Source organism: Cariama cristata, unplaced genomic scaffold, assembly GCF_000690535.1.
Source record: "Cariama cristata isolate BGI_N322 unplaced genomic scaffold, ASM69053v1 scaffold14336, whole genome shotgun sequence".
Lineage (NCBI taxonomy): Eukaryota > Metazoa > Chordata > Aves > Cariamiformes > Cariamidae > Cariama > Cariama cristata.
In genome coordinates, this window is record NW_009621638.1 from 704 (window position 1) to 11020 (window position 10317).

Genomic DNA, 10317 nt, shown 5'->3' on the forward strand with positions numbered 1-10317 from the left:
CCCTCTGATTCTCGTTTTCTGCCTGTTCTGATCCCTATGCATGAAGAAATTACTGCAGTTGTGCTCCTTCTGAGATCTGTCAGCTGATGGAAGAGGCTGTTGTCAGACATATACCACCTTTCAATAGTGTGTTAAAATTGCAGACTTTGCTCCTAGAAGATACTGATGACTGGTTGGTTTGTTCTTGCAGGAAAAGACTGTACCAATTCCTGAAAAACTGAATGAGTGGGCACCACGACCTCCCCCGGAGTTTGTTAGAGATGTGATGGGTAAAGATACTATTCTTCAGATAATTCTAGAGTCAGCTACGTAAAGCTTAGAAAAGTGTTTAACAGAAAAGGCCAGAGAAGTGTTTCTGTTGTTGCTTATTTTTCTGTAGAAAAGAGGTATGAAATGCGCTTTGAGAGTTGCTTTTTCAAGTTTTATTTGGTTCTTGGGTTCCACTTTTCTGCTTATTGTCAGAATGCAAAGTGAACAATGCCCGAGGCACTCCGGCGTGTGGACTGCATGCAATGAAATAAGCTGCTACTCTGGTGATGACAAGTAAATGACGATAAGTAAATCTGTCCTTTCGACGGATCTGAGAGTGCTCTGGAAACTTAAAATTATGAAGACCCTCTTTTGACTGCTTTGAGCCTGAATCTCAGGCAGTGAGAAGCAGACCCATGCAGTGATGTGATTGTACGTGCTCAGGTAGGGAGCTGGCAGCTGTGCAAGGAACCCGACCCAAGTATTCTGCTTACACTTTACTTTTGCCTGAAGGGATTAAATGTAGTAGTTGTGGTATAAATTGTATCTGCATGTAGAAGTTCTTTCTGTCTTTGGGACCTTCATCCTTATTAATGATCCTTTTTAGAGGCTGACTTGTTCTTATTTCAGAATAATTGATCTTGGACTAAAGCTTTTATACGCTTCTGAATAAATTGTTCTGCTTACTGTAATTCCCTCATGGCCTTTTCAGATAGCTTTGCTGTATGCTTGAGTTGCGCTGTCTTGTTTTTCTGGGAGCACCTGATGTGCTGGGATTCTGTTGGTATCAAGAGCACCCCTATTGCAGTCCCAGCTGCCATGTTTTAATTACCAGGTGTCTTCTTTGAGGTGTGTATTTGTGTGCTTTGCATTGAGAAATGGCTCAGGAGACAGAGGAAGAGAATGGAGTGCGATGTTGAAAGCTCCTGTGAGACTTCAACATGCAGACTGATGCCAGGAAGAGAGCGCTATAGGGATTTCATTTTTGAAGAAACAGTCAAAAACTGTCAGCGGTATCTGTCTTGCATGGGAAAGTATAATATGATGGGGTTTATCACCTTCCTGTTGACCTTTATTTTTTGTATGAGATGCTGAAAATGAGTCAGAAGCAGCCTAAGTAGGATGTTTTAGCTCACCTCTGTCTATAAGAGACCGAGGTGTGCATTTGATCTCTAGTTCTTTTACTGCCTCCATGTCCAGCTATGACTGGATTCTCTCTAGGGGAGTAATGGACCAGTAGAAACTGCAGTGACCCAGAAGTACATGGTTTTGCAGCTCACTTTGGCTTTTGATTGTGAGTCATTTGAGCTTATATAAAATGGTGACAGCCTCTGTGTGTTGTTAGTAGATTTTCATCTTACAGTGTCCTTTCATGTGTTCTGTCCCTCAGCATCTAGCTGTAGTCATTTGTGAGCATCTGGTACACATTATTTGCTAGTAGACTAATTCTTCTTTATTGTAGGTTCCAGTGCTGGAGCTGGGAGTGGGGAGTTTCATGTGTACCGGCATCTTCGTCGACGAGAGTACCAGAGGCAAGATTTCATGGATGCCATGGCTGAGAAGGTCAGCAGGACTCTTTATAATTCCTTCTCCCTGGCTATTTGGTGTTCATTGCAAATCTTTTTTTTCTTTTAAAGTCATGTACAAATAATTCTGTTCCAAACCACCCCTTACCAGATGAAAACTGTAGAAGTATGTGATATGTGGCGTCTTTGTCAGTATTGAAACATTTGGTGCTTTGTGTCAGATATGCTCCATCTTCTCTGTTCACTGGGGTCCTAGCACACAGCAAGACTGCACGTCAATGTGTGTGTTCTCAGATTGGTTTGAAAATGCTTTAAAAACTAGAAATCCCTACTATCCCTGTCTGGCACAGACAGAATCAAAGCAAGTGCCTGTGCACAGAGTCCAGATCTCTTTTAAGTCTTGGTCAAGCAGAATAGCACCTCTTTCAGAGAGCATTATTGTTATACTCTCTCTTGGCCAAGATGAGTCCTTTGATCCATATGTTAATGTTTGTGTCTCAAATTGTTCTCTTGTTTCTACTGAAACATTCTGTAGGGCAGAAGCCCAACCTCCCTCATCTGTTTTGGTGAGGATTCCTCCCTCTAAAGGCTTCGATGTTTGGCTCAGGCTGCAGGTGAAAAATGCTGTCTGTACAGAAGTCATCTCTAGGAATACGGCTTTCATATAAAGAAGCAGCCAGACAAAATCTGGCAAAGCTCCCTTCTGTATTTTGCTAAAAGACTTCTCCCTAAAAGGACATAACTTTTAAAAGAAGTATTTTAATTTAGATTGTGACCAAAGTATGACATGTGATCAATTACAGCAAAGACTAGATGAGGAATTCCAGAAGAAACTGGAGAGGAATAAGATGATTGCAGAAGAACAAACAGCAAAACGCAGAAGGAAGCGGTAAGGGCAGATTGCTCCCAGCAGGCTTGACATGGAAACCCTCATGCCCTGTGCCTCATCTGTAGCTGCATGCTTTAGATAAATGCTATCATTCTGTGTCTGCATCTATCAGCTGAGAAGTCTGGCTGTGGAAATTAATTTTGTTAATGTCATTGTTTGGTTTCTAAAGGTAGCTGTAAACTTGGCAGGCTCTACTAGCGTGGTTTGTTTTCCATGCCATCGCTAGCAGGATAACTTTTGACTGGTTGAGCAGCTTTTGCTGACACTGTGATGTTGACTGCAACATGCCTTACTGCATATTTGTTATAACAATGTCAGGAAAGGTTTGTATGTATATCTGGCTTAAATAAATATCTGAAACGGCTGACACCAAGCAGCTTAAGTGCAAAAATGGGTGCTTCTTAACGGGTGCACATTGGATTCGGACTAGCAGAGCGTGTTGGGGCCTGATGCTGTCCTCTGTACACTTTCAGTGTTACTGGTCCAGTTCAGTCTCTGAATACTGAAAAGGCCACTGATGGTTGCAGTATTGTTAAAGTCAGTAGCTGCTTCTGCCTGCCTCATTGAAATGTCTGGCAGGTCAAGTCTAGTAAGTTAGATGGAAAAATTAAAAAATATTAAACCTGTCCCTATCGTAAGTTTTAGACAAAGTGAAACAGTTACAAGATTGGTGCTCTCAAGAAATAGTCTGAGCATTGTAATGCAGTGATACTAGAATTTAAATTCCACAGTCTGTGTCCACCATACATTTCAGAAATGGCAGGGTATCGGGGCCCAGATCTTTCAGAGGGTCTGACCCTGAGCAGCCTCTCCCTTCCTTCTTTGAGAATGAGGGCTTTACATCTTGTTGCTGAGAGTTGCTGCTGAAAGGCCTGTGCAAAGTGACTCACTGGCATATTAGCACAAAAGTACACAAACACCATTGCCATCTTACTTTAATTCAGTGTGGTCTGACAGATGGCCAGCAAGTCAGATCTGGCCTGCTGCCTTTTCCCTGACTGAGATGGAGAACAACTGTTCAAACAGCAAATGCTGCCTATAAACACCCAAACACCTCCTTGTCCCTCTTCTATAGTCTGATGGTGTAGGTACAAAGCGGCTTTGCCCTGTAGGAGCCCCTCTGACTTCCCTCACCACCCTTTCTCTTCTGTCCTGACCTAACAGGTACAGTACTTGGCTCTCTGTTTCAAGAGAATTTATTTATGGTGTTGAGAGAAGAACAAAAATCCCAGGTTGCTCTGCCCTGTGTCTGCCATCAGATTGCCTGGTTACCTTTGCTAGGCAAGCAGAACTGGGTTGTATGAACTGCAATTCCTTCTTACTCCTGATGTTACTCCTAGGGCCCAACATATTGGTGAAGTACAGCCAAAGATGAAGGTCAAAGCATACTGCATTTTTTTTTTTTCAATTAAAGTATGTATTACTGGTCATGACAATTATTTTTTTTCCAATGTTCAGTTCCAGCAGTCGGGGTCTTGACACCATTTTCTCTTTTTGTTTATTAGGCTAGGTAGCTAAAATGTAGGGGCATTTTCATTTTCCTTCTGTGTTCTTGGAGATTCTTGAATATTGTCTAGTTTTGGTTGCAGTGGCGTCATGGAAGAATTTTTTTAAAAAATTCCATTAGACTAAAAACAACATAGAGAAGTTTCTGTTGATCAGTTGTCTAAGTTTGCTCTCACTGAATTTTCAGTTGAGGCCAAGTTTAAATTGAACTTCTCTTCTGAAGTCTGCTTTTCCAAGATGTCTGTAATATGTCCTTTATCAGTGTGTGAATGCGCAGAAGCTTTACAGTGTTGGATTTGCGAGTCTTTTTTCTTTGCTTTATAGCCAGAAGTTAAAAGAGAAGAAACTGCAAGCTAAGAAAAATAAACTTGAACAAAAGAAGCAGGAAAAAGGTCAGTGAAATTAGGTTTTCTTTTCTCAAGGCTTAGTTCTGTTCCCTAATTGAAGCCTAAGAAGGTTTGTTCCACCCCTTGCCGCAAGCATTCTCGATACATGGGTAGGAAGACTGAGCCTTAAGCTTGTTATTTTAGCTGATGTTTCAAAAGTCCTCTTTGAAAGCCATCTATGTTGAGATTTAATCTTACAAATAACTTGGCTGTTTGTGAATATTTTTCCTTTATTAGGGCGAATTTTGGACAGCAAACATTGGAATCCGACTTTGTTGATTGTGTATGTTTTGCCCCAACTATTCTGGCAAACTGCAGATTTAGAACATCTTCTGCTAAAAAAGGCAGTATTGCTAAAGGCTGGGGTTTTTTCTAAGTATATTTTGAATGTGTATGAGAAAACAGGTGGAAAAAATGGACAGCTTGGACAGCAGGAAACTGAGTAACGATTTTGTGTGTAAGAAATTGGGCCATGTTGGTGCCATCTGTTTCACACAACTATTTTATTTTGCATAAAAATCAACGTGAAAAACCGGACTGCCTCTGTTCTCCTGCAGTCGTGAAAATTAATGTTCAGCAATGTCAGTGTAACTGTTTGCTCATACTTTTGAATACTCGCTGCTTCCTTTCAGTGAGTATGTTTTAACTTACTCTTTCAAATAGTTGTCCTTTGTGGATTAGCACAGTAACTCTGCAGTAAGTCTTAAAGGTACAACAGTTTCTGATAATTCTGCCAGAACAGTGACTTGTCTGACAGTTCTACCTTATTTCTGCTTTGCTTGTCAGAATTGGATCCAGCCTCACATATAAACATGGGAGGACAAATTAATCGTTAGCTTAATTCTACTTGTGACAGCAAGTGAATGTAGCAGAGTGGATTTTTTTTTTTTTTCTGGTGTTTTGTTTTGGTTCTGGTTTTGTTTTTTTTAGAGCTACTTGCTTATGAATTGTGACTGGGAGGAGAATTTAAGTATGAGTCAGCATACTTTTGTTCACTTTGACTGAACGAAACAGAATACCCATCCCTTTAGGGAGTGGCTGGGCGAGAGGGGAGCTGGATCAGGGACCGACACTGTGGTGTGGGACTGCAATGTACCAGTTGTTGGGCTGGAGTGGTTTTGTTCAGCATAAGTCATCTTCTGGAAACCAGAATCCAAACTCCCCTGTCTTTAGAACAGTTCTTAGCTCTTTACAGTTTATCGTTCTCTGTTTAAAATAATAATAATAATTTAAAAAATCAGCGGAGATAGAAGCCCCTGATAGCCATCTTTAGTCTACTGAGAACAGGTTTGTCTTTTTCTAGTTTTGTGTGCCCTGGCTTGAGATCTGAGAGTTTTTCCAAATTAATTGAAGTGTATCTGTCGGATGTGGCAGGCAAGCATTTATCTTCCTTTTTGAATGAATAAATAAAACCTCAGAGTTGCCATCTTTCACCTTTGTTGTAGTAAAAACATGAAGAATAAAGGTTGGCGCTAAATCAGGTCAGCTGTTAAAGTTGCATTATTGTACAGACCCTTAATAAAAAGAGAAAGTATAAAACTTCACCACGCGGTGGCATCAGACCCCTAATCCGAAATCCTCCGTGTAACTGCTCAGAGCGTGAGCCGCGTCTGTCTTGGCCTGAAAAACAGTAAAGGTACAAGAGCTGCTGGGAGCAGAAGAATGGCTGTTAGGTTCACGTCCCACTTTATGCCATACCTAATTTTCATTATTCGTTATTTAATTTCTAGTAGGTATTTTCTGGTCTGTTAGCAGGTTTCACAAGATTTCTGTGACCCTCATTAATCTTACACATATCTTAAGGAGTTCCTGTACTTGCAGTATACCAAACAGCCTGCAAAAGTTCATGGCACCTTGTGGAGTTTCTGTAAACTTGGATAAGTGTAGAAATATACTGAGTCTTGCCCGTGGCTTCCCAGTGCCTGCATTCTTTAACAGTACTTTGTGATACTGGCAAGTTTGTGCCGACATGCAGAGGTGAGATTGGAATGAGATAATCTATCACTTCAGTGTTTCACTACCTCTGTTTGAATAATGTTCCGTAGGAGGTGGAGTTATTTAATGATGGACTTGGCAGTGGTAATGTTGGAGGTAAGGGAAAGTTTCTCCAAGGGAGAATTTGATATTCGGAGCTCTGTATCGCTCAGTAGAATTAATATAACTTGATACATGTTTCCTTAGTATCTGGGACTACTTGTTGTGAGATATTTAACAAAGACACACGGGAATATGTTATCCGTCTGTGCTAATTAGCGTGACCTGATACACATTTACTTAGCACCTGGGACTATTTTGTTGTGAAATACTTAACAAGGGAGACACACGGGAATATGTTATCAGTTCATACTGTTTGTGTTTTTAGAGTCTGATCAATCTCAAGAGCGAGTCAGCAGCGAGGATGATGAAGAGGATAGCAAGGAGGAGGAAGAGAAGGAAGATGATGCTGAAGAGCCAAGTTTTGTGATGGGAAGAGGATGAGGCCTTACAGGGACAGCTGGAAACACTGTTCATTGCTTTATATTCAGGAGCATGAAAGTCTTTCATCTCAGCCAAGCAGAACACATTGGCGTACATTATATCTGCTTAACGGTGAATGACCTTCACGTCACAGGCCCAAGAGATATTGATAGAGAAATGCCAAATAAGAGATTTTTTTCTTAATTGCTTGTATAACTGCTGTGCAGTCTGCTCTAAGTTTGCTCTAAAGAGTCAGACATAAGTCTCTGTGACCCTAGAGTTCTTTCTAACATGGCCCAGAGTGTTTTTCTGTCTGAAAGCTAAAACTTATCCATTACCATTTAAGGAAAATATTACTGTGAGGGCTACGTATTCTACTTATGTCGAAGCTGGTATCAGTGGGATACATGAATCTAAGGGAAGAGTTTAACCTAAAGTAGAAAAGTGGTCTGTAGCCAGACTCTCCTGCACTGTGAGTGTTCTGAATTTGGGGTTTTGTATGGGGTCATCTCTAACCCAAAGAAATCAGTTTATGTTGCTAGACAAGTTCTATAGATTTTTAAGCAGGATCCCTTTTTTATTGCTAAAACTTTCCCTATTACTTTTCTTCCGTGTTTTTTAAATTAATAAAGGGGATGTGTTGGATTGTTCTGTCTTCTTTATTTTTTATTTTTTTTTTTGGAAGAGGATTTCAGTAACATAGAGATGCTTGCAGTGCGGCAGGAAGGGACGAAAAGACCAAGTGATGTGGTGCACATACAGAAAAAGGTGTTAGCTGCATTTTGTTTACTTTTTGCTTTTGGATTGGAACAGTATCTTTTCCAAAAGATTATGTCTGTAAAGCCTCCAAATCCTGTGGCAGAAAGGCTTGGAATGGAATGGTTTTGCTTGTGTTCAGCTTCATGTAATGACACCTGCCTTTCTCTCTGCTTGAGCTCTCTGCTTTGAACTTTGGGTTCCCTGGCAGGAATCATAACATCCATATATGTATTTACTTAATGATGCTTAAATGAAAAGCATATGCAGTAGTAGTTTTATTTGTAACTTAGGTTGTTGTCTTTTCAGTGTATCTTTAATTAGAAGTGCCTGCTATCTTTCAGACATGCTTATCCCAGGACCTTGGCATCCAGAATGTGGTGCTATTTCTTCTCAAGCCTTTGTTAATGCCAAATTATTTCAAGCAAAAACAATAAAAAGAGAGAATCTCTTTTTAGATTTAGCCTTTGTTGAACAGTGCTGCCAGAAATCCTGCATTTTTTCTGAGCTGGCTTTATGTAATGGCTTCTCAGTGGTATTACTGTGGCGGCGGGGAAGCAGATGTGATCAAGTCCAAGTGACGTTTGTGTTTAGTTCCCCTGTACATGCCCAAAGACTTCAGAGCTGTATGATTTCTGAGCTGCAAAGTCCATATCCCCACCGCCCTGCCCTGGGTTAGAGATCTGCATGGAATTGTTTTCTGCTTAATCCCCATAGAGGCAGGTGGTTCAGAATAAGTTGGGACAGCGTTTCATTCTCTAGCACTTAAGGTGCAGAATGGATGTTCTGCAGTTGTTGGCATTTTCCCTGTGGAGAGATGAATTGTGAGGATTGCTTCACTTGAATCCCCCTTAGGGCAGGTAAACGCTGTGGTTGTATCCATGTTGTAGGATGAGCCATAAAAATGTTCTGATGTTTCTTAGCTTTCATGGATGGAGAAGAAGTGAGAGTCTCACAAACAAACAAAGACTGTTCTGCCTCTGAGCTTGTCAGGCTTTTGAGCTGAATAAATAAGTGCTGGTTTGCATTAAGTACAGCAGATGTTGCTGCATGAGGACACACTTTTCAGTCATGAGGAAGATGGACTTGGAGTTTGTCTTGGTGAACTAAACGAATTCAGGTCGTGTGGCCTCATCCTGCCTCCTTAAGACGCCATCGTTATCCATGCTGAATTATTCATACTCTTCATTTTCTGGGAATGCTAAGTTTGTAGGTGAAATCCATAAAAAGCAAAGAGAACGTGTTGCTGAAGGTGGGATCTGGTCTTTCTTGCTGGGGTGGCTGAATGTAGCAGTAGGAGCTGTATTTGGTAGGTGTTGCTATGAATTCTGAAAAATACTATGCCGTGTTGTGGTTGTTCGTGTCAGTACTATGTCTTCGAGAATACAAAGGCACTTCAGAGCGAGCGTTTGAAGGGATGTTTCTTCATTAAGACAAAATGCAAGTACTCTGTGACCTCAAAACAGGGAAAACATCGTCCGTGGAGCAGACAAAGGGAAGTGCTCCCACGTGTAGTAAAATGAGGAACAACTCTACAATTGCTTCCTGTTCCAAATACGGCAGTAATAAATTAAAGACTTGAAACTGCCAAGGAGCTTGACCTGCTTACGTTAAATTCTTGCTCTGGATTCTTTTCTAGAGGAGTTCCTCTCCTTTCTCTGATGGAGACTAGTCTTCAAGGGCTTAAGTTTGCTGCTGTTCCATTTCTACACTGTTCGTGCAAGCGTGGGACTGTGAGAGACAGCAATGTTGGTGCTGAAACGGAGCAGAGGTATTGATAAAGGTGAAAAACATCCTCAGGATAACAGATGTATTTGCCTCTTAGGAACTGCTTTCCTTTGTCTCTTCCCTCCTCCAGGCAGAAGTGAATTCAAGAAGATGGGATTACTGTGCGACAAAGCTGACCCATTGTGTTGCCTTTCAGCATTTTCTTTATCTCGTTTTCAGGGAAGGAACTCCCTCCTCTTTCCCCTAAGTCTGTCCTTATCCTTGCTCTTTCGATGGATTTATAGAGGATTACAATAGAGGAGGAATGCAGGGAGATAGCAGTCTGGCTTCCATAGCCCTCCTTTACACAGGGAGCCTTTTCTGGGCCTCAGCCAGGGGATGCTGCAGCTCGGCGGAGGCAGAAGTCAGCAGCCTTTTGACTTATGTAAGTGGTGACTTTTTGCTGTATAATTAAGAATTGTAATAAAAGCACGTTTACATCCCATTGCACCAATACCTTCTCTGTGGAAAGATTTAGAGACGCAAGGTCCAGACCGAGTAACGGTTTTATCAGTGAGAGGTTTTCACCCTGACCACGAATTTAGGGAGCCGCAGACCTGAATTTTTTTCCTACAGATGCATGTTCAGAGCGGGAGCTCTGAGGAAAAAAGGCCCCCAGCATCCCAACCCGCTGCTGGAACGGCTCGGAGGACAGCTCGGGATGTCCTCCCCCTCTAAACGCGAAGTACGTTCCCTCCTTTAGTAGAACCCCCAAGCCACCCCCCAGGGGGTGGAGGGGGCGAGCGGTGGCCCCGGTTCCTGGCAGTGGGACAGCCCCCCA

General features: G+C 41.7%; 1 protein-coding gene across 1 annotated transcript; it reads left to right on the plus strand.

Moving 5' to 3' along the window:
- Window positions 1-190: 190 nt before the first annotated feature.
- PRKRIP1 (PRKR interacting protein 1 (IL11 inducible)) lies at window positions 191-8057 on the plus strand (the record flags this gene model as incomplete). Its single annotated transcript, XM_009702051.1, has 5 exons — window positions 191-269; window positions 1712-1812; window positions 2579-2664; window positions 4495-4562; window positions 6919-8057. Coding segments are annotated over 5 exons (450 nt in total), but the record flags the coding sequence as incomplete, so codon positions are not given.
- Between the last annotated feature and the right edge of the window lie 2260 nt (window positions 8058-10317).